General features: G+C 35.8%; 1 protein-coding gene across 1 annotated transcript; it reads left to right on the plus strand.

The window, feature by feature from the left end:
• Positions 1–1,012: 1,012 nt before the first annotated feature.
• DDX42 (DEAD-box helicase 42) lies at positions 1,013–23,285 on the plus strand. The gene is made up of 19 exons (XM_032237049.1): positions 1,013–1,283; positions 1,455–1,501; positions 2,510–2,743; positions 3,102–3,252; positions 3,943–4,004; positions 4,453–4,489; positions 6,554–6,703; positions 7,264–7,368; positions 8,376–8,495; positions 9,452–9,628; positions 12,935–13,063; positions 13,374–13,473; positions 15,735–15,782; positions 16,934–17,031; positions 17,178–17,454; positions 18,099–18,325; positions 19,468–19,578; positions 19,673–19,771; positions 20,812–23,285. Exons 3-19 carry the CDS (start codon positions 2,526–2,528, stop codon positions 21,484–21,486), a joined length of 2,784 nt encoding a protein of 927 aa, XP_032092940.1. The 5' UTR covers positions 1,013–1,283; positions 1,455–1,501; positions 2,510–2,525; the 3' UTR covers positions 21,487–23,285.
• The last annotated feature ends 1,211 nt before the right edge of the window (positions 23,286–24,496 follow it).

Consider the following 24,496-nt stretch of genomic DNA (forward strand, 5'->3'; position numbering starts at 1 on the left):
ATGGTATCAGTACTCATTCTATTAGCACTTCCCCTAAACAGTGGCTGAAACATAGTGAAAATGAATTATCTCTGTTTTATTTATAGCGTACCCTGCACGCAATTAAATATGCAAACTTGGATTGTGCTACCACTGATTTTCCATTTTATGACCTGAAACATTCCAGTATTCAAAACAATTATAAGTTTTATCAATAGTATGTGCGCTTCTTCATATATTTAAGAGCTGAAGCTTCGCCTAAAAATGTTTAACACCATAGTATAAGTGCATGCTGATGTGATGTAAGATATCTCCAAAGCGAGTGACTTTATTAACACATGGGAATCATTTAGACTATGTGGTAGTCCTGAGAACAAGTTAGAAGTTGTTTGCCATTATCTTCTTCAAGGGAAGTTTTTTGATGAGAGATTTTCTAGTGATTGCCCATTTAAAAAGTAGCCAGGTATACCATAATTCATCAAAGATTGGGTGGGTATTGCCAGCCTACAAATATATACCATGTAAAGGTTTTATGTTGTTATAATGATCATAAGGGACTTCAGAACTTTACTGTGAAACGCACAAAGTGAGAACCTTCAAAATTCAGCAGAACTTACTTTTGAAGATGGGACTTCTGTTACTCCAGCTCCAATTTTTTCTTTCTAGTTAGGAAAGTAGTGTGTTCACTCAAAAAATAAATGTATCATTCACAAAGAGCAGACAATTTATCTTAGTATTTAGTCTTTAATACTCTTAGTTGTTAATTTTATAAAAAGCAAGTTGTTTGGTTTTGTGAATGCCTAAATGTAAAAAACAAAAACAGCATTATGTTTTCTCAACTTTTATAGGACCACCACCAAGTCAGAATTGAATTATAATGCATCTTGGGTTGCATTTTTCCCCTTTTTTCTTTTTCATATTTCTTCAAGAAATGATTTCGATTCAAAAAAAAATCTAGAGTATGTGGTGGTGGGGGAGGCAAAATTGTGTTTTTATAGATTTGGAAAAATAAAAACATGCGTTATGCTACTCTATATTTTCTAGCTCTACGTTTTTCTCCTTCGGAGTTTATTGCTGGTATCAGACGTCATCAAGGAGCGCCGGGCAGAGTAAAGGCCCGCGGTTTGAGGACGAGGTTTATGTGCAAGGGCCCTTCAAGAGCAGAGTGTCGGTCTATTATATGCGTGACGTCTGTACGTCACGGTCATTTCAGCAGGCAACGTCTACCACCTCATTTGTACATTACAGCAATTGAGCAGGAGAAAGGAGGGAAGACAGTTCCCCAAATACCCGAGTGATAAACGGTAGGTTGAACCGAACAGGAGCAGAGCAAAGAGGCAGAGCAAAGGGCCCAAGGAGAGCCTAGATCGTCCTCGGTTTGGCCGTTGGTTGAGGAAAAGGAGGGGGCGGGGCTGAGGCCTAGTCGGGGCACGTAAACATTTGAAGCTCATCGTTTCCACTTTTTCTTCCATCAGATAACCTTCTTTTTGTGTCTTCGGCCAGGTTTCTGGCCCGCCTCGAGGTAAGTAAGAGATCATATGGAATGAGTTTGGAAGAGGGTAGATTTGAGAAGCTAACGCAGATAATAAATGTTCGACTGTTAAAATAAATGATCTTAACTACATTTTGGCTAACTTCTTAAAACACTTATTCCTGAAAACAAGTGATGGGAGATTCTTAGTCTTATGCTAAATTGTATAGTGAGTTGCTTAGTCTATGATGTTATATCTATTTGCTTATTAATAAATATAATAACAGTGCTAATTTTTGTGTTAGACTAGTTTTTAATAAGCAGGGCATAATTTATTATATGAAATATCAATTATTTAAGATTGAGTGGGAAATCTTGGGTTGGAATGGACAGTAGGATGAAATTCATTTTCTTTCTCTTTTTACGATTATTAGTTATTTAGAAGATGAGGCGCAGAGGAGGAACCACTGAATATTTTAAAAAATCATGATGGGAAAATGTGTAGAATAGTCACTACTCTGTTGCAGTTTGTCAGTGTATGGAAAGAACCATGTAGCTCAGGAAGAAGTCTAGGCTGCAATGAATCCCACTCCTCATTCACCTGAATGAATAAAAGGGTGGCAAAATTATTTTTCTTTACTATATACAGAATCAATTGAAAAGGAATGTACCAAGAAAAAAATGATCTCACTTCCTCTTTAGTAGAACATGTCTTCCCCATCTCTCACAAAAGGATTGTTGCTCCAGTGTCTGATTTTAGTTACAATGACCAGTAAAAAGCAACTCTGAAAATCCTTAACAAAAGTAGAATCCTTGACTTAGTAGACAACATTCTTCATTAAATTAAGCTTTAATTTGCCCATTTTGTATTTTCTTAAGATGATGTCCTTTAATAAATATAATGGTACTTGTTTTGATATACTTCCCTAAAGTATAGTGGCAATTGTTAAAAGTAATAACTTATTTGTCTATCAGTCTTTTTTACTTAATCCATATTATGTAAGCTTTTTATCTTTTAAATGGGTACGTGGTTTTAAATTTCATTTTATCTTTTATTAGATTCATTACGGATACCATGAATTGGAACAAGGGTGGACCTGGCACTAAGAGAGGCTTTGGTTTTGGTGGCTTTTCAATATCCTCTGGAAAGAAGGAGGAACCCAAGTTGCCACAACAATCCCATAGTGCTTTTGGAGCCCCTGGTTCTTCTGGGTTTGGGAAGACACCACCACCTCAGCTGCCATCCTTTTACAAGATTGGATCTAAACGAGCAAATTTTGATGAAGAGAATGCGTAAGTTCTTATTTTGCACATATACTTCCCAAAATTTGATGGTTGCATTATCTAACAGTATCTCAAAAAAAGCACCAATGAGGAATGTAGCTTCTTTTAATTACAGCCAGTAAAATCAGTATGACCTAATTAACTTGTTTTATTTTTGTTGTTTTTAAACTGCATTACGGCACATAAGTCTTGAATGCAGCTTGAACTGTACCCAGCTCATATAAATGAATGGTTAGGATGTAGTAGATTACTTAACTCATAGTCATATAACTTATTTTAAGATACAATTTCTGTCTTATGCTGCTGGCCTTTTAATAACTGGATTCTTGATTATGGAATTTCTTTTTTCTCTTTCTTTAATGATTAGATACTTTGAAGATGAGGAGGAAGATTCCAATAATGTTGACTTGCCATACATTCCTGCTGAAAACTCTCCTACTCGTCAGCAATTCCATTCCAAAGCAACTGATTCAGACAGTGAGGATGACCCATTGGAGGCATTCATGGCTGAAGTGGAAGTAAGTTATTATTTCTTTAATTTTACAAAAATTGCCTGACATCAAAATTTGCTGTTTAGAAAAGCAACTTATACTTTAAAAGCAAGAAATAAAAATCTTATTAATCTTACTCATTTGAGCATTTTTCATTTATTCTGAATGTACTTACTTTTCAACAGATTGCTTAGCTGATATTACAGAAATGAAAGAAAAAGCAAATAAGAGAATAAAGGAATTGCTATCTTTTCAGCTATAAAAATACTCTGTGTTGCTATCACAGGAAAGACCATGCTTTCATGAGCTTTTGTTTAAATCTGATACTTGTTTTTATCAAGTCTTGTCAGTCTGTTACATCAGATTTGAAAGAAGGCACTGTTCAGTTTTTGCTACCATTAAAATAAGATTTTCAAATTCAGTGGGGAAAAAATTGTACTTCATTTATCAAATAATGTATCCTGTAGTCCTCTGGTTGTGATGCTAGTTGGAACTGAGATTGCCATTGGTAAGCAGTGCAGTCTTTAAGTGTGACATCATATGTTCATGTATTCAGCACCATGGTAAGTTTGAACAATTGCCAAATGAATTGACTTAAACTGAGGACTATCTGTATTTACTTGCTTACAGCTCCATGAACTTCTAAGTAACAGGGATTTTTATGGGAGTTGATATTAAATATGCTACTTTTTAAAATCATGTTTTGTGATTGATTAGGATCAAGCTGCTAGAGACATGAAAAGATTAGAAGAGAAAGATAAGGAAAGAAAGAATTCAAAGTAAGTTTCGTATATTATATTCCTATTGAAATAAATGAAAGTTAATCAACAGTGTTTAAGCATGGTAGCATTATTTCTAGCTAGATATTTTATTTTCATGCCGAGATAGTTCTCTAGAGGCTATGTTTTGGGTTTTAAGGGTTAAATTGTATGGGGCTAGTGTATGATTAATTCTGACTTATGACAAGCAAAACTTGACTTTTTAGTCCTTTCCAGGTGTAAAATTCTGTGAGCGCTTCTCATATTTCATAAATTGGAAATTCCAGTCAAGGCATCAGAATTTGGCAAGTTCGGGGGGGGGGGGGGGTGTGGAGTTATAAGAAATGTGTTTTTATTGCAGCTGAATGTATCTATGTTGAGTCATTTTGGCAGTCATCAGGCTGAATATATGGAGCTGGGTATGTGGAACATTTGCAGGGAAGTTTTGTTTCTCTGCTTATTTTTCCAGGGGTATACGCGATGATATTGAAGAAGAAGATGATCAAGTGAGTTTTCTACAAAATCTTTCTATCTATGTAAAAGTGAAATCGGATCCCTTGAACAAATTAGTATTAAAGTCTGTCTTAGTATAAAAGGATGCTTTTGGCCATATAAATCACAGCTGAAAATGTGTAAGTAAAAGCCATTAGAGAAATCACGTAACACAATTTTAATAGAAACTTCTATGATTGTCTTTTAATTTTCACACATCTAATATTTTTAGACTGTACTGCAACTTGTTAGTATATTACAGAGGAGCTTCATGTATGCTGGTAACAAGTTAGTACGTCTTTGATATCCAAAGTATCCACTTTCTACATTTGTACAGTGATTCCTTTATCTTGTTGCTTCTGTAATGAGTAGACAATCATCACCCTGTCACAATGGGAAGTATAGTGTAATTATCCATTCCAGTGGAATCCACTTGTTACTTGCCTATAGGAGGTCTTTTCAGTCAGGAGCATACACAATTCATTATGGATATTTTAAAAGTATGACAGCAAGCCTAAGGCACAGTTTGAGATTAGGAAAAAAAATGTTTAGCAGAGACCTTTAGAAAACAATTCTAGCATGTTTGAGTGACAAAGGAAGACCTTTCCACTGATAAAGTTACCATTACCTATTACCAAAGTACAAACTCAATCACAAGTCTTTCTGTTTTTTAGTTGATGCACCACAGGACCAGACTTGCTTTACAGTTGTTTTTACAATGATTGTAAAGCAAGTTACTGTGGTCATTAACCACATGGTTAAGCAAATTGAGCATTAAAAATGTTGCAAATTATGGTCACATGACTGCAAAATGCTGCAATTGCTTGTTGCCAAGCTCCCAAAATGCAATATGATGGCAGCAGTGGTAACCTTGAGGACAGATCAAAAGTAGCTTTTTGGATATCTGTTGTAAATTTGGTGATTAAACAACTGATTATAAGTCAAGTATGTATAATAACTGCCTGTATATCACTGAGTTGATATATCTTACGCATGTTTAGAAAGCAGGAATAAATATTTTGCAAACAAAAATTTAACTTATAAATAGAGATGTGTCCTAATGTCCTTATTTGGTTCATTTATGACAGTGAACTGACAAGGTTCAGACTTACAATATGCAGAGAATACTTACCGGTATGTACATCTCTCCCAGTTTTTTAAAGACAGGAAATAACACTGGAGTATTGATACAGTTATAGAAATAGTTAAAGTAATCGGTTAATAAAATTGGTTAAATGTGCATATGAAAATTCAGATTTTTAAGGATATGGATAGAATGTAAATTAATATTTTCTTTTCATTTTATCTTTAAAATGGAAATTATGAATAGATTCTAAAGAAAGTCTTTCAGAAGTTTATCTTGTCCCATAATGCATGTACTTGTTACCATGGGTCCTCATAATTGCAGCTGGTGTAACAATCAACAAGTAATGTGATTGCAATTGGAGTGTTTGGCAATTGGCTTGCAATCACAATATCACAGGGTCACATGATCACCATTTGCAACTTTTACTGCCATTTTCTGCCAAGTAAAGTCAGTAGGGAAGCCAGCAGGAAGTCACAATTAGTGGTTATGAAACTGCTTCAACTGCACTTGATTTACATAGTGACAACAACTGGGACCAACGCAATTACCCTTGTAATGTTGCACAGCATTACTTAGGGGCATAGTTGCCAGCCCAAACTTCCATTGTTAAGTGAGGACTATCTATAATCATAGTCAATCCTCTCATATGCATCAGAGATCCAGAAAGAAGTTTGGAATGTGATAAGTCTAATGCGTAAGTATGTTCTTAAGAAATCACATTAAAGTCATTTGGAACAATGTTTTTTATGGTTTTACTTGAATTTTTCTAGAGATGTACTAGGTTCTTCTGGATTCTGTACAGTATAAAAATATTGTTCATATTTGTCAGTCATTGTTTCATTAGATAATTTCTGTGTTGAAAATACAATTCAAATAGACTCTTACTGCTCTTGCACACATTAAAGTAAACTATTACCTTAATGTGGTTGGCAGTAAACTGCATTTCTTCCTTCTCATCTGTATGCAGTTACACTTTTCTGTTTTGCTGCAGGAAGCTTATTTCCGTTACATGGCTGAAAACCCCACTGCTGGTGTGGTTCCAGAAGAGGAGGAAGATAACTTGGAGTATGATAGTGATGGCAATCCAATAGCACCATCTAAAAAAATTATTGATCCTCTGCCACCTATTGATCATTCAGAGGTGATGAAATTTATTCTTTTCATAAAATTGTTTCACTGTTACCTGTATAAGTAAAAAAATTCTGAAGAAAACAAACTAGGAAAAAACCACATCCTCTAATGAAGCATCCCCCAACCTTTTTGGCATCACAGATCAGTTTCATGTAAGACAATTTTTCTGTGGATGGAGGAGTGGGGAACATGGTTTCAGTCACTCGCTTGCCTGCCACTTTCCTCCAGTTGTGCAGCCTGGTTCTTAACAGGCCACAGACCAGTACTGGTCCATGACCAGGGGATTGGGGACCCTTAGGATATGCATTCAGTTTATTTTATATTATACCATAGTGTTTCTCAAAGATTAGATAATAGCTGAAATGGTTAGGTAAAGGATTTTATTTTAACAAAAGAGCTTTATTGCATATCTTGTTTTCCTTAACCTTGAATGTCAATTTGATGATCCAATGTTTCAAATGTTAACATACTCCGGTGATTGAAATATCATATTATCACAGCAGCTAGCAATGCTTAGCTTTTACCTGTTCAGGTGGCATTCTTCACTAATAAGGAATAATTGGCTTGCAGATTGAATACCCGCCGTTTGAGAAAAACTTCTATGAAGAGCATGAAGAAATCACCAGTCTCACTCCACAACAAGTAGTGGAGTTGCGCCATAAGTTAAACCTCCGGGTAAGGTGAAAACAAGAATCCTTGTTTCTGGACTCTTTTCTTGTTCATACATTTTATTGTGTGCTAAACAGATGCTGGATCTTATAGCAATATTACAACAGACAAGAGAATGCTTTCCAAAAGGAAAGGGTTTGGATAAAAAATATGGCAAAGGAATGGGAGGCATAATATTAAAAAAAAAGAAAATTTTGGGGCTCTGATAGGTAAATGTTTTGATTTTGACCATTTGTCACCTATTTCCCATTCAGTATTTTTTTTAGCTCATGTAGCACTATTCTTTGTATTTTACAGTTGGAAAGAGGCCTCTTTCTAGACTCTCTGAAATGCTTTGGGCTTCTCAGATTCTGCTCCATTATTACTGATTTTTTTTTTAGCTCTTCTAGTTGTTTTTCTTATGGTGCATCAAGTGAAAGGCATAGGGGTTTGAGGATAACTGATTTTCTTCCTGTATGACATTTTTTATTTTACATGTGATCCACAGCATCCCTCCCTCAGTGTCCTGGTGATAGAGTCAATATTTGGAAATGATGTCAGTGATACAATATTGATCCTCTTTTTTTTCTCCAAGACCAAAAATCATATAAGAGCAGGAAGCCTCTGAAGCAAGCCACTCTCATACATATTGTTAAAGCAGCCCCAAAGGTTGATGCTGAAATTTAGAAACAAAATGGATAAAATTAATAATGCAATTTTTAGCTCATTTGCAATGTGATTAGGAAATTTAAGATGGGAAAGAGAACACTTCCAGAGTCCCAGGGAAAAAAAAGTGTATGAAAGTCAATCTTGCCCCTTCCAGTAACATCAGCAAATACTGGAAACCCTCTTCCAAATTATTTGTTGGGGAACAAATTGTTCAAACTGTTTCACCCTATCCTTTCCAGTAACCCCCTTACTTGGGTAAGTAAGTAGCCCATTTCTGCTCCACACCAAACAGGCATATTAAACAATTTTTTAAAATGAATAATATAATTTAAACTTTGGCATGTCTAATTAACACTTTTCTCTAGGTTTCTGGTGCTGCTCCTCCAAGACCGGGAAGTAGTTTTGCTCATTTTGGTTTTGATGAGCAACTTATGCACCAAATCAGAAAATCAGAATACACTCAACCCACTCCTATCCAGTGTCAGGTGAGTAGCATTTTTTAATAGTTTTTGAGAGAGTAGAGAGAGACTACTAGTTCTAACTTGGTTACCAAATGTAATAAGAGATATGGAGTCTGAAAACTAATCTGCCTGTTTAAAATAAAAAAAGAATGGTTTCTATATGTATACATTCCTACAAAATTAGAAATTATTTAGAACAGTGGTCCCAACCTTTCTGACTTTGTGGACAGGCAGCAAGGTGTGTACATGTGTGTTGCATGTGTAATTAAATCCTGTGCAAATGGGGCTTCACACACTTGCCCACCTCTTGCACAGCCCCATTCCCAACAGGCTACAGACTGGTACCAGTTCATGGATCAGAGGTGGTTGACCCCTGATTTAGAACAGTTTAAAAAGTTAGCTATTCTGTCTGATTTCTCTAGAGTTCACAAACTGCAGAACATAACCAGAATATAAATTTATTTTGTTAAATACAACGTACGAATTAGAATATACCTAACCACAGCCTGAGATGTTTCTGGTACTGAAGGCTGATCTAGAAACCAGGAGACTGAATTCTAATCCTGCCTTAGGCATGAAAGCCAGATGGATGACTTTGAGCCAGTCTCTCATCTCAGGCTATTATTGTGAGGAAAATAGGGGGAGGAAAGAACATATTTTTGCCACTTTATAAAAATAAAGAGGATAAAAGTCCAATCAACCAATCAATCAATCAAAGGAAATTTGCTTATACAAGAACTTATGGTCCTGTATCAAATTATGTTTCAACCTATAACCATCCATTTATTGCTGAAATGTTTGTTTTTCCCTTATTGACTGCAGTTCAAGTTATAGTTCAGCAAAATCTGAAAGCATTAAATTTCCCCATCCTTGTTTCAGTAGACATCTTTTCAAACTAATTTATTAAGTTCTGAATCACCTGCTGTATTTTGAGGTATTCTTCAGTTTTAAAGAAAAGTGTTGTTCCTCTTTCTCTGTAGAGTATTCCAGTGGCACTCAGTGGCAGAGACATGATTGGCATTGCAAAAACTGGCAGTGGAAAAACTGCAGCGTTCATTTGGCCCATATTAATCCACATTATGGATCAGAAGGAACTGGAGCCAGGTGATGGTCCCATTGCAGTAATTGTATGTCCCACTAGAGAATTGTGCCAACAGGTAAGTAAATTTGAATCTTTATGGGGGGGAAATGTGGGAAAACATTTTTTTTTATTGAAGGGGAATAATATATTACACTTTTGTAAAATTGCAATATAAAGTATTCATTGTATCTTTTGAAGATTATGCTGAAGGGGTTATAATCAGACATCTATTGCTAACACTAGCAATAATCCTGACTTAGTTATTCATTCCAACTCAGAAAAATCATTTAGTGATTTTAATATCATGTTCGTTTACTATTCATTAGTAACAACTCTATTATTGCAAAGCCCTGGAAAAACTGAAGTATATCTTTCTCTTGATGGCATTTAGAAATATAGGAAGTTGCATTGTTTGAAAAACTAGTAGAACAAAAATAATTTTGATGGCTCTTAAGATTATAGTTTGTAGCTTCCTTAGCTTTTCCTACTAGTTTATTTATTTAAAAATCCTATTCAGTATGTGATTGTGGTAATTAAACAGAGAAAAATTAGTTTTATAAAAAAGCCAGCTCATTTATTAATCTGACTATCATCTTCTCAAAATTACAAAATCTCTAGAGAAAGGAATTTGTACTGCAAGTGCAAAGAACTTTTCTGAGTATATTGTGCTGGTGTGATTCATAAAGATTGATAAAAATTGATTTAATACAATCTACTTTTGTTTCTATTACTTTTGAAAGAGTAGTTAAAAAATGGTAGTATCTGTGAGGATTTGTCCCTAAATTCATTTACAATACTGTTCCAATTGGAGGCTGTGGCATAATTATAGAGGTTTTAGAGTTTTGTCCTGAATATTTAATCCAAAAACTGAAATTCTGCCTTCTGTGCAATGGGAAAAATGAAAAGAAGAAACAGAGCAAGAGACTATAGAAAGCTGTATAATTCAGGTATGAACAGTTGGTGCTAGATGGATGGGAATTAAGAGAACAATTAAGTTACTGAAGAAAAATGTTTATCCACTCAGTATATGATACTGTTAAGATGCTTTCTCAATGCCTACAGGCTGTGAGAGTTTAACTGGAGATGTCCAGCTGGCAAATCACAAAATTGAGATGTCTAGGATTTTGCCTTCTTCCCCCCTCCCGCCCCCGCCAAGTGATTCTGGAATTGTTCCACCTATAACTTTGTATGGGTAGCATTCTCAGAGAGTGAATTGGTACACAATCTGAGGGGAGGTGGTCTTTATGAATTCACAGCTCCCGCTCAAGGGCCTTTGCATAATTCATCTTGTGAGCCAGTTGCATCTCCTGTCCAGTTCTTGTCTCACCTTAGTCACTTCCAGCTTGGAATATTGCAACATGCTCAAAATGGGCCATCCTTAAAGAGCATTAAGAAAGTTCTGGTTGTCATCTTTACAGCATGTGTCTTTATTTTTTAAGTAAACAAATATGGGCCCCCAGCTCACTCTTAGTGATTTTGTACAGTTTACAAAAATCCCATTATAAAAACCAATACAGGTAGTCCTTGATTTACATTATTTCATTTAGTGACAAAGTTACAATATCACTGAAAAAAGACTGTTTTTCACATAACAATTGCAGCATTCTCATGGTCACATGATCAAAATTCAGATACTTGGTAACCGACTCATATTTATGATGGTTGGAGTACCCAGGAGTCACGTTATCACAATTTGTGATCTTTTGACAAGCAAAGTCAATGGGGAAACCAGTTTCACTTAACAAACGTGTTACTAACTTACCAACTGGAGTGATTCACTTAAGAACTGTGGCAAGAAAAGTCGTAAAATTGGTTAAAGTTCACTTAAATGTTTCATTTAACAACAAACATTTTGCACTCAAATTGTGGTCGCCCCCCCCCCCCCCCAAAACCCAACAATCAGACTGCCCACTTGAAAGGCTTCATATGACTCTGAGGGTCCCAGACGCATTGGCAAAACCATGTCTCCAGGGCCTTGACAAAAAGTGTCAAAATGGGGCCAGTTTTATCTCTTCAGGGATGAGGTTCCACAGAATAGTATCTGTGGCTTCTATCGCCCCACAAGATCTGACTGGCTAGGCACGTTTTCAGTTATCTCGGTAAAACTAGAATCTTGGAATGTTCTCTATTTGTTGCAACAGTCTTTCCTTATGATCCAGATGTATAACAGTACAATCTGTACTGTGGAACCGTCTCCTCCTATGATCCAGATGGTGTCAAATCTGTTGGCCCTTCAGAAAAAATGGTTTTTTCTTTCAGGTGTTAGGGAAAGTTGTGCTGATGCTACTTGCCCATTTGGAGTTAAGAATATTTTTGGAGATGCCTTGGCTCTTGTATTTATTGTGTTTACTTTTCATTGTATTTTCCTTTTTGTTACATATTAATTTTGTTTAGTTGTTCACTTAATAAAGGCAGACATGCACATTTTCTAAGTAATTAACTCTCGTGTGGAGAGTATATAGATCCAATGCAGCACATAATTTAACTGTACTTGAAATAATCTAGTGCTGAAAATTGGATGCAAAGTTTTGCATCATTTTAGGTGGAAACCAAATGAAAGCTTTATTCATAAAATAGATAATAATTCAATAAGAAAGTGCCAAAGCTACATTTCATATCTGTAGGTCCATGTACTTTGAGGCCATCAAAATGTTATAGAGAGCCTGATCTACCAAACAAATAGGAAGATTTTTTAAGGTCAATTTTAAATTGGCTTAAAGAGATTATTACACAACCAATAGAACTAAAACCGGAACTATTCTTATTAGGAATAATTGCAGGGAACTATGAAAAAAACCCAAATACCTAATACTACATATAATCACGCCCGCAAGAATTACATACGCACAGAACTGGAAAAACAAATATACATCAACAGAAGAAAACGTGATTTAAAAAAAATACTGGAATGCGCTGAAATGGACAGACTCACAAAAGAGCTAAAAGACAAAGAGGAATCCGAATACTATTTAGTATGGAATCTATGGTACAAATGGCTAGAGGAAAGAGGTAAAAAATAGGAAAGCAATAAAGGGAGGAAAAAAGATAAAGAGATTAGAAAATAAGTACAAAGCCGTAGAATTAACAAGATGAAATAAGAAATATAAGAGAATTAAATGTATATATAAGATGTATTGTATTGAATCAATAGAGATAAAAGATATGTAAAAATATGTATATAGAGATATAAATGTATAAGGTATATATCTATAGATAAAAGAAATAATATATATTTAAAAGATGTAAAAGTGTTGCTATGATATAATTGTATATTTAAAAATAAAAAATTTAAAAAATAGTCAATTTTAAAAATTAATTAGAACTTTTTTCTCAGTTTTTCATTATTTCATTCTTAACATGATGTGAACCTATATGGTTTTAGATCCATGCTGAATGCAAGCGTTTTGGAAAAGCCTACAATCTGCGATCTGTAGCTGTATATGGTGGAGGAAGCATGTGGGAACAGGCCAAGGCTCTTCAGGAAGGAGCAGAAATTGTTGTCTGTACTCCGGTGAGTATTTTACCAGTATAGTTGTATTGTAGTGAAAAACAAAATATTCTTGCTTTTTCTTCCTTTGAACAAAATAATTTTCTGAAATTGTTTGATTTCTGAATTGCTTAATCTAATTAAACTAGCAGGATCCAGAAAAAAATCCAAATGATAAAAGGCAGGGCTACAGAGACTTGGAGACTTCCAAATGATAAGGGATAAGGGAGACTCGAAACAGTGGTTCCCATTTCAAATATTTCTAGTAGTTTGAATCACATTGGTATTTATTTTGCTTTCAGGCTTAAGGTATATGTTAAATGTTTCTGCACAGGGCCGATTGATTGATCATGTGAAGAAGAAAGCCACAAACCTTCAGAGAGTCACTTACCTTGTGTTTGATGAGGCTGACAGGATGTTTGATATGGGTTTTGGTACGTAATCAGTAATAGTGCTTATAAGCATAGTTAATAAACAGTGCTCTTGTTGTTGTTATCTACTGTCCTCTAAAAGTGTTTGGTCTAATAACCACTTGCAAAATTATTGTAAAGACCAATGTTTTGTTTAATTATTTCCCTAGTAGACTAGCTAACCAGCTTCAGTTAAAAAAAAAAAGGATATTTATGTAATAGCTGAAATATTGATGCAAAATGAAGGTTTTTTGCATGTGGGAATGCAGTAAGCATGGAGAAAACAAGTAGTTTTGCCTAATGAAGAATACCAAAAATATGAGAAATAAAGAACAAAACATACATCTTATGAATTTGAATGCTAATATCAAGCTATGTTATATGTTCTCTCATAATCTCTATGGTTAGTTGAGAATATTTCTTAGTAGGGTCCTTGCATGACAGAGGACATTATAAAAGTATATTTATGAAGATAGATTTTAGTGATCTCTGTCAGGCATGGAAACTCTTCTCCTTTAGAAATCTAGCAAAGCTTCCAACAGAAATTTAAAAATTCCTTTCTATTAAGTTAAGAATGTTATAATCAGCAGAAAAAAAGAGAATTTTTTTGTCCTCTTGATGGCAGTAACTTTGAACGTGGCATGCTGGCTCTATAGCCATGTTGTCATGCAGGTAGGAAACATGCAGAAGTATCATAGGAAATTAGGTCTCTTCTGGATAAGTTGTCCTTACCATTATTTGTTTGCATTGACACTAGTCAAAGACTAGAACAGCCTGTAGGATGTATAAGCTAAAAAGTAATGATTTTTTTTACTAAATTAATCACTGGCATCAATAATTTATTTAAATGTTTATTTTATTTCCAAATCCTCAATAAAGAATCCTCCAAAACCTTTATGTGACTTTGAAGGAAAGACAATTTCCATTTTTCCTTTTCACAGAATTTTTAAAAATCTTACATGTACATACAAACCTATCAGTCATGCTTGTATGTACAGTATGATGAAGCCATGATTTTAGCACTGCATGCATTAGCAAGTGATCCTGAGTATTCCCTTTCTCCCTTTTGTGTTCAAGAAAAGAAATAAAATAGAATATAATTTGAAGTCCAAACTAGGCACTGTCAATTAAATAAACAAGTTAATTAAACAATATATCAGTATTTGCTATTAGCTCAATTGAAAAGAACAATTGAGCAATGCAGTTATAGTTTATATTGAATTATTTTAAGTTTCACTGGATATGGTATATGGGGGGCTTAGCCAGGTGTATCTGTCAATTCGTACATGGTCAGCTGTGGATTTCAGGCATTTTGTTTTCTTTAGGCTACAATTTTTCTATTTTATTTTTGTAAACTCCTGTTAAAGATGGCAGTGTGAGAAATAATTCTGAGATCCAAATCATTTCATTCAGGCTTTGTGTAATATTTTTATTCATTCAGCTGGATGTTTAGCAGTCATAATTATACTGCTTTCCATTCTTTGCAAAGATTCTTTGGTCTGGAGGTTTATTTTGGATTACTCTTGCTTAACAAATGGTTGTTTAACAACCATTTGAAGTTATGAGAAACCCCCACCCCAGAAAAGCTACTTATGACTCAATTCCAGAGTTCTTACAACGGCACACATATCCCAGGATCACATCACTGCATTTTTGGCACTTGGCAATCAACTCACTTTTATGGCTGGTTGTAGCATTCTGCAGTTTGTGTTTGTTTAATGACAAGGGAATTCACTTAATGAACATTGCAAAAAAGTCATAAAATTAAATCTGGCCACATAAATGCCTTAACCTATGATCATCATGACAATGCAATTCCAGGCTCTGATACAGTCACAAGTCAAGAACTACATGTATACAGATAGTCCTCGACTTATGACCTCAAATTGAGCCCAAAATTTCTGTTGCTTAGCAAAACATTTGTTAAGTAAATTTTGTTCCATTTTACCACCTTTCTTGCCACCGTTGTTAAGTGACTCACTGCAGTTGTTAAGTTAGTAACACCGTTGTTAGTGAATCTGGCCATTGACTTTACTTGTAGGAAGGTTGCAAAAGTTGATCGCATGATCCTGGGAAACTACAACCGTCATAAATAAAGAGTCACTTGACAAGTACCCAAATTTTGATCACATGACTGATGCTGAAATGTTCGTAAGTGCAAAATGGTCATATATCACTTTTTTTCAGTGCTGTTGTAACTTTAAATGGTCACTAAATGAACTGTTGTAAATCGAGAGCTACATGTCTAAATGTATTTTCACTGGATTTCGTTCTTTTTTCTTCAGAGTATCAAGTCCGATCAATTGCCAGTCATGTCCGCCCTGAAAGACAGAGTGAGTATAGACTTTCTTAATGCAAGATTTCTGGGGGGGAAGTTCAGGGGAGTTAGACTTCTTTGTTAATATTAATTCAAGTCATCAGACATATCTGGATTTACAAATAGAATAGGATAGGCTAGATGTCAAATGCATTACGCACAACTTTTAAGCAAGAGAAAACACACCCATATTTTCTTATATCTGATTTCCCCATCTTTCTCTATTTCATTTTCCCCCTATTGTCTAAAGTTTTCTCTGAATGGGCTTCAGACAAGGAAATCTATTTGTCCCTCTTCACACATGTATGTGAGGAAGAAAAGTATGGAATTAGCAACCATCTTGAACAGCAAAGATTCAGAATTGTTCTAGGTAAAATAGATCATAAATAGGTTTTTCAGTTTCAGAGTTTTATAGCCAGAACAGGAAACTTTTGGTGGTCTTGGGCTGATGTGTTCAATGTTTTGGGGAAGAGGTGAAGGCAGCAACACATAGTATAAAGATACACAATATATAAGGCCATTCCACAGAAGTCAGTGCGGTTGTAGTTTTCATTATCCCTTTGTCTTTTAGGGAAGTATTTTTTTCATATTTTTTTTCAAGCTACATTAAGACTGTTACCTCATATACATTTCTGTGTTTCCTGCATCAAAATAATATAAAAACTGCTACTGATTTTGCAGAAGAAATTTTTAAATATTACAAACTGCCTATTCTTGTGTTTCAGGCTAAATTCTATTTAATATCTTAATTTGGTTACTCATTTAATTCAGTAAGAAACTATCAGCATTGAATTACTGGTAAACAGTGGTGTAGAATTTCAGAAGTTAGTGTATTACATATGATAAATTTCATGACTGCTAATAGATGTGAGAGAAGAATGTTGTTTCATGTCTCTGAATATGCACAGAATTACCTGCCTCATTGTATGGGCATTGGTTCACACATTGTATTATGCAATGTGATTCATTTGAGTTTTATTTAGAAATGTGTTACACTTGCTGTTTGATTTATAAACCACAATTCCTGTAACATACCATATTCTTCATGTAGCCTGTGAATCCAGTCATTGGGTCTATGTTCCAAGGAACTTACTTTAGTGGAAAGCTTGTGTTCTGGTATCTCTTTGGGTATATGATATAATCAGCACTGCATTTCTGACTTAACAGCTCTTCTGTTCAGCGCAACGTTTCGGAAGAAGATTGAGAAACTGGCCAGGGATATTCTGATTGATCCAATTCGAGTGGTGCAGGGAGATATTGGAGAGGTAAATTCCCCTTCTAAAATAATTATTTGAATGAAATCATTAATAAAAAGGTAAGTCTTAGGGTTGCACATTTCCCTGCTTGGTCTTGCTTGCAAATATTTGCTTTATATTCTAATATTCTCTGTTCATCTTGCTCCCCCAAACAGGCAAATGAAGATATCACTCAAATTGTGGAGATCCTCAGCTCTGGTCCAAATAAATGGAACTGGGTGACTGGTCGTCTAGTGGAATTCACTTCTTCAGGGAGCGTCCTCCTTTTTGTCACCAAGAAGGCAAATGCAGAAGAATTGGCCAACAACCTTAAACAGGAGGGGCACAGTCTAGGGCTCCTGCATGGTGATATGGACCAGAGTGAAAGGAACAAAGTCATCTCAGATTTCAAGAAAGGGACTTTTCCAGTTCTGGTTGCTACAGATGTGGCTGGTAAAATTGCAAACCAGATTTAAAGCACCCTTTTATCCCTCCCCACAATCAGTATGACTTCTTTGCTCTATATGTAATTTATATTTATATGTATTTGTAAAAGCATTAGAAAATGTATTTCTGTGAAAGAGATTGAAGGGGGAGACTCTTTAAATACATTGTTTGAAATTAACATATTTATAAATGTTACTATTGAAATGATGGCAAGGATCCAAAAATGCTGTTTCTCCATTTTGATGGTATTATGGGTTGGCGGGAAGGAGGATACACAGAACTAAATCTATAGTGAATGATTTTCCCTCCCTTTTCTTCCCTTCATTAGCAGAATTTGAATTTCAGTTCAGTCTCATTATTCCAAGCTTAGGAAAAATAACTCCTTAGATCTATAATTAGAGATGTGAAAGTCTGAAAAAAGAGTAAAACTTATTTAAAAAGGGATATAAAAATAGATATGTTTCCCTTTTTTCTCTTTAAGTATTATTTTAACATTAAAATATAGATCAATAGTTGACTTGCATAGAAAAGCATAGCTGAGAATCATTTCTAAAATTGAAAGTGGTGAAATGAAATGTTTTTTTTAAAGACAAGCATTTGAGAATTGCATTCTTGACCTCCAACCTTATAACTGAAATGTTTTTATCTAGCTCGTGGCCTGGATATTCCTTCCATTAAGACTGTGATCAATTATGACGTGGCTCGTGATATTGATACACATACTCATCGAATTGGTCGTACTGGTAGAGCAGGGGAAAAGGGTGTGGCCTACACCTTGTTGACTCAGAAAGATAGCAACTTTGCTGGAGATCTTGTTCGGAATTTGGAAGGAGCCAATCAGCATGTTACAAAAGAACTTTTGGATTTAGCTATGCAGGTAAAATCTCTGCTTTTTCTTTTTTGAAGCACATAGTTATGAATACAGTAACTATATAAGAAGTGTAAATTGTAAATTTAAAGTAAGATGGAGTGAATTTACTTGAAATTTTATTATACATTTTGTCTATGTCAGACAAAACGGGAAAAGTTAGAATAGCAATCCCCAACTTTTCCGGCTCTGGGGACCAGCGGCGATGAGGGAGAGGAGATGGTTTTGCGTGAATACCCACCACTTGCACAAATGGAGCTTCAACGCAATCACCCACCATTTGCATGACCCATCCGCAATGGTCCATGGATCAGAGGTTGGGGACCCCTGAGTTAGAACATTGATCAACATTAACTGTATTGACTCACACAGTTGTAGAAATGGTGATGCATAATCCAAAGATATTAAACAGCATGCCCACTTGAAAATTTGCCACCAAGTTGACATTTTTAATGAGATAAAATGGAAAAGGGTTTATCTGCATGTGTTATGATTATATTTATGATGTAATAACAATTTTTATATTTTAATTGACTATGGAAGCTGCATTTAATTTAATTATCGGCACTCTTCAACTTGCATAAATGTTCTGTTCTGGAAAGCATTGATTAATTTGATATTTGCATAAGTCAGAATTAGACCAAGTATCCCACAAGCCAACATATATTCAGTAATTACCAATGGCATTTGGGGGATTTATAAGGAAGGAGGAGGCTAGATAGGCATTACAGCATCAGTCATTAACTGGTTCTTGCTCTATAGTTCACCTATATACATTAAAGAAAAGTGAAGGGGTGAGAAGGAATTGTAAGTTTAACTCAGAGATTTGTTTACTGGTAGCCATGTAGTGTTGTGTCAGCAGAAGGGAAAGCAGATTATAGAAAGAACCACTGCAGAGATGGAAAGTGGAAGCTATTCTAAAGCAAGGTCCTAAGAATAGAGCTATGGAATGTATGACAAAAATATTAGATGGGTTCTATTAAAATGTTTATATAAAACTGGGTTTATAGAAGTCAGGACTTACAGAATGAAAAGAGCACCTGTAGTTTTGCTTTCACTTGCCAGAGTAACCGGAATATATAAAACACAATAATATGCTGACATATCAAACCCAACCCAACATTTTTTATTGTCACAATTTTCTTTCCCAGAATGCTTGGTTCCGGAAATCACGTTTCAAGGGAGGGAAGGGCAAGAAGCTAAATATTGGTGGTGGTGGCCTGGGATACCGTGAGCGGCCTGGCTTAGGATCAGAGAATGTGGTAAGCATTGATGCCTAGATAACAAACATATTTATTGCTATTAAGCATGCCCAAGACTTCTACCTCAGTTCAACAATGCAACTTTGTGCCGTAGGATCGGGGAAACAACAGTGTAATGGTCAATTATGAAGCATATAAGCCATCCTCAGGAGCAATGGGGGACAGGTTATCTGCAATGAAAGCAGCGTTTCAGGTTAGTATGAAAGGGACCCCATATTAAGCTCTCATTGTCCTCATTCTAATGCTGCTGCCATTAGGATTTTCACTCCAAGATGGCGTTTAGTCTTTGAAACCCAGTGCCTCCTATTTGAACCAGATTATCTATGAAGAAGGAAATCTTGCTAATTCAAATTATCACATGAAGACTTGAGGGCTGCAAGGGAGATTAAGCACCACCTAACAATTCCCCACTCCACCTCTCAAATCAAAACAGATTATTTAGCCAACACTCCAGAAGATAGGCTTAAGATACAGAAGGATCTTGACAAACTTCAACATTTGAGCTGCCAAAAAAGCCAACACAGTTCTAGGCTGCATAAACAGAGGGATAGAATCAAGATCACATGAAGTGTTAATACCACTTCATAATGCCTTGGTAAGGTCACACTTGGAATACTGCGTCCAGTTTTAAATGCTACGATGTAAAAAAGATGTTGAGACTCTAGAAAGAGTGCAGAGAAGAGCAACGAAGATGATTAGGGGATTGGAGACTAAAACATGAAGAACGGTTGCAGGAACTGGGTATGTCTAGTTTAATGAAAAGAAGGACTAGGGGGAGACATGATAGCAGTGTTCCAATATCTCAGGGGTTGCCACAAAAAAGAGGGAGTCAAACTATTCTACAAAACACCTGAGGGTAGCACAAGCAGCACTGGGTGGAAACTAATCAAGGAGAGAAATTCCCTGACACAACAATTAATCAGTGGAACAACTTGCCTCCAGAAATTGTAAATGCTCCAACACTGAAAGTAGTTAAGAAGAGATTGGACAATCTCTTTGTCTGAAATGGTAGAGGGTTTCTTGCCTGAGCAAGGAGTTGGACTAGAAGACTTCCAAGTTCTCTTCCAACTCTTGTTATTCTAAGTCAAGAAAGCAGTGCTAGTCAATGATTTCTGACTACTAGGCAGAAGCTTAGTCTCCAGTTTTAATTGGTGTTTAAAGAAGAGGCCCATGTTCTTTGAGAAATTTTATAAATATTATAATATTTACTATAATGTTTTTTTTCTCTTGTAGTCCCAGTATAAGAGCCATTTTGTTGCTGCCAGCTTTAGCAACCAGAAGACCGGCAGTTCGTCAGCAGGTGCCAGTGGTTGGACCAGTGCAGGCAGCTTAAACTCTGTGCCAACAAATTCAGCCCAGCAGAACTCAGCTAAACCTGACAGTCCCATAGCAGTATCAGGTTTAACAAAAGGTATCCCAGGTTTCACAAGTTCTGGAAACTTAAACAGCATCTCTAGCTTTCCAAGTACAGGCATTCAGGGATACAATAGTGCAAATGCCATCAACAACAACAGAGAAGGCAACAGTGGAGGCAGGGAAAGATACAATGACAATCGGGGTAGCAGTCGTCATAGTGACAGCCAGCGCCATGGAGATAGTAGTCGCCATAGTGACGGCCAGCGCCATGGGGAAGGCTACCGCCATGGAGAAAACCGCCATGGGGATAGCCATAGACACAGTGAAGGCCGACATTCTGGAGGTGGAAGCAGCAGCAATAGTCGCCATGGAGACCCTAGAAATAATGGAGACAGCCGGAACAACAATGACCGGAACAACAATGAAAACAGAAATATTGAAAATAGGAATAACGAGAACAAGAAAGAAAGCAGCAATCGAGACAACAGCAAGACAGATGGTTTTGCAGTTCCCGAACCCCCCAAGCGCAAGAAAAGCCGGTGGGATAGTTAAGCATCTGTGCTTCCCCTCAAATGACAAGGTGTTTCTCTCTAAGAAAGGTCTCAGTACCAGAAGTGGCTATTTGGAAGGATAAGACTGGACAATAGCATTTCCCAAGGAAGCCTGACTCATTAACCACCTCCCCTTAATGCCACATCGATTTTATGCTTTGGTCAAAAGAAATGTCCCTTTTAAATATAATTTCTTCATGCTCTGCCTTTGAAAAATCCGTCCATCCAGAGTGGTTTCACAACACTTATGATCCTTCGGAAGAATTTGTGATTTTTTTAAAAACTAAATATTTCTAAACATAGGAATAAATGGGATAGGGTATATTTTAATTCCCTCATATAGACTTGACAGAAAGTGACTTGTTTAGGTGGTGTACCTACCCATGCACCCTTTTAATTTCTACAATAAGATTGCTTTACACATTTTTCTTCTGGCTATAGTGACTGTCTGTGCCCAGGCATAGAACCTTAGTTCCGTTTTTGTCAATTTCACGCATAGACACAGTTCACGGACTGCTTGAGAGTAAATCAAACTGATAAACCAGCAGACATTGTAAAGTTGTGATGATCCTTTTGGCAGAAATCGAGGATGGAAGAGAATAAGCTCTTTCACACCAACATCTTGGATCATGCATGGAAAGCCTGCTGCTTCATTATGGCTTGTATCAGTCTTTCAGCTGCTCTGTACTTTTCATCTGATGAAATAGCACTGATTAATTTAAATTCCTTTCATTTTGAATTACTGAATACCAGGTTTGATTTCCTTTTGTATGTATGTAATGTATGTATGTATGTATGTTTGTTTATTTTGTCAGTTGTCGGTAGTTTCAGCAGTTAAGAAGGCAACAGATGCAGATCACTCCCTCTATCTTTTATATTCACTTAATAGTATCTGCATGATAGTAGGAGAAAGGAGAAAGAATTAGAATTGTTTCTTAGATGTGGAAAGACTACACAGCAGATACATAGGCAATAATGCCACTTCCCATTTGTGTGTAAACTAGGTCTTTGGCTGGAATTTGACTCCTTTGATTTTAGTGCAATTACCATAGTGTGTAGAATAGACACATTTCCTGGGACAAATGGAAATCTCCATGTTAATCTATGCAACATCCTATCATTCATATTTTGAAAACTTCCTTGCAGAAGCAGAGATTAAAGTGCACAACAAAACTAATAATTGTAGCAGATATTTACTTAGACTGAAGCCTCTCTGTATCTAGGAATGATCCAGGTTTACTTATATCGGCTTGTTAACAAGTATAGATTCTTGAAGCTACATTAATCTTGAATAGAAAAGACAGACCATGCATGCAGCTATGAAAACATAGGAAGCAAGTAGGATTAATTTTGTTCTCAGCAATATTCATTTAGGATCTTTTGTTTGCTACTTTGTGGGTGTTTGCAAAGTTGTTCCTTCCTTATACCCCCAAGATTAGATTCAGGAGTGTGGTGGAGAGGCACCTTTCATGTATCAAGTTTCTGCGATGGGGGGGCCAAGTTTAAACCTTGTACATTTGGGAATGATTTTTTGAAGAAGCAGACATGAGGACCTGTGCAAAACTTTTTTTCTAAATGACTGTCATACACCTCTGGAAAGTTAATGCGAAATGTTTTGCTTGGTATTTTTAATTGCATGTTCTTAAACTTTTCCCAGAAGAATAGGAAAAAAATCTTGTTTGTTGAAATATGTTGCTTCGCATTTTTATGAAGATATATCTGAAACTGTGTTAAGATTCTGTGACATGCCATGTCCCTTACTTTCCATGTTTTCTTCTAATAAATGTTTTATTACTAGTATAATTGTCTTGGATGGTCTTTAGTTTAGCTACTCTTTTATCCCAAATGAGTTTTGAAGGTGCAAATACTTGATTGTTTTAATTTATATTATGAAATCAAACTGGGATCCTTAAGAGATACTGGCTGGCTTTTGTGATATACTCCTTTTCACATTAACTGAAGTTCTGTGCTTCATACAGAAGGTTTAATCATACATTTTCCTACCAGCTGTTTTTCTTTTAGATCACCTTGAAGACTGCATTTCCAAATACAAGTAGACTAGTAAAGTGTACTTTCTTAAAGTATGTAGAATACGCTGTTGGATCAATGCTTGTTTCATTCATTGTATAATCCACAGTAGTTTGGCAGAATAATCAATTCTTTTCAAGAATGGTTACTGTCATGTTGGGAGGGATGATTTGTTGAAAAATGGGACAAACTTCCGTATATGTTTTTTAAAAATCCATTGTATATCACTGATGTAGAATTGATAATTAAATAACAAATCAATGTTAGAAGGAAACATTGTCATTTATTTCTCACTATACTACAACACAAGAATAAAATTGAACATCAAAAGCAAATTTACTTCTCTCACACTCCATACTGGTTAAATGAGAAAGTACTCTACTTATGATTAGCTGAAATGTTAGTTAACAGTTTTGCCTGCTTAATCTTGGAGCCCTACAAGTACTACAATTTATTACAAGTGAGAGAATCAAATGCTTTTCACTGCTAGAATATATAGATAAGCATTGTTGCTGAGGATGAACTGGCAAATGCAGGGCAAGAAGGCAGATTTCTCTTGCCGATCAGAATGTTTGGAAATAAATAGATGCAATTTTGCTAGCCATTATCTATCTCCCTAGGTTTAAGGTTTAAGGTTTATTGGGATTTATATGCCGCCCTTTTCCCTGAGGGGACTCAGGGCGGCTTACAACCACAGGGGAGGGGGGTGCAAGGTCAGAAACAAACAATATGTGCACAAAGAAAAAAATAATAAAACACAACTTTCATTCAGCAATCAAACACTCGGGCGGGTAATTGGAACCTAGGCAGTCCTCTAGAGCCATAATAAAATTATAGGCACACAACACCAGTCAGAAATGGCTAATAAATAATCTTTTCATATCAGTAGTAATCTAGCTAGCCCTAGTCATTACAATGATGAGTAGCTCAGGATTCAATCTAGCAACTTGCTAACTATCTATGGATGGTTGTGTTTTTAATCT

This window comes from Thamnophis elegans, chromosome Z (assembly GCF_009769535.1).
Source record: "Thamnophis elegans isolate rThaEle1 chromosome Z, rThaEle1.pri, whole genome shotgun sequence".
Taxonomy (NCBI): Eukaryota; Metazoa; Chordata; class Lepidosauria; order Squamata; family Colubridae; genus Thamnophis; species Thamnophis elegans.

Excerpts from the sequence above, each read along its gene's own strand:
- DDX42 (XM_032237049.1), top strand. The coding sequence starts at position 2,526 with ATGAATTGGAACAAGGGTGGACCTGGCACTAAGAGAGGCTTTGGTTTT. Across the intron at positions 6,704-7,263 it reads CACCTATTGATCATTCAGAG|ATTGAATACCCGCCGTTTGA; the intron begins GTGATGAAATTT and ends ATTGGCTTGCAG. Across the intron at positions 13,064-13,373 it reads AAATTGTTGTCTGTACTCCG|GGCCGATTGATTGATCATGT; the intron begins GTGAGTATTTTA and ends GTTTCTGCACAG.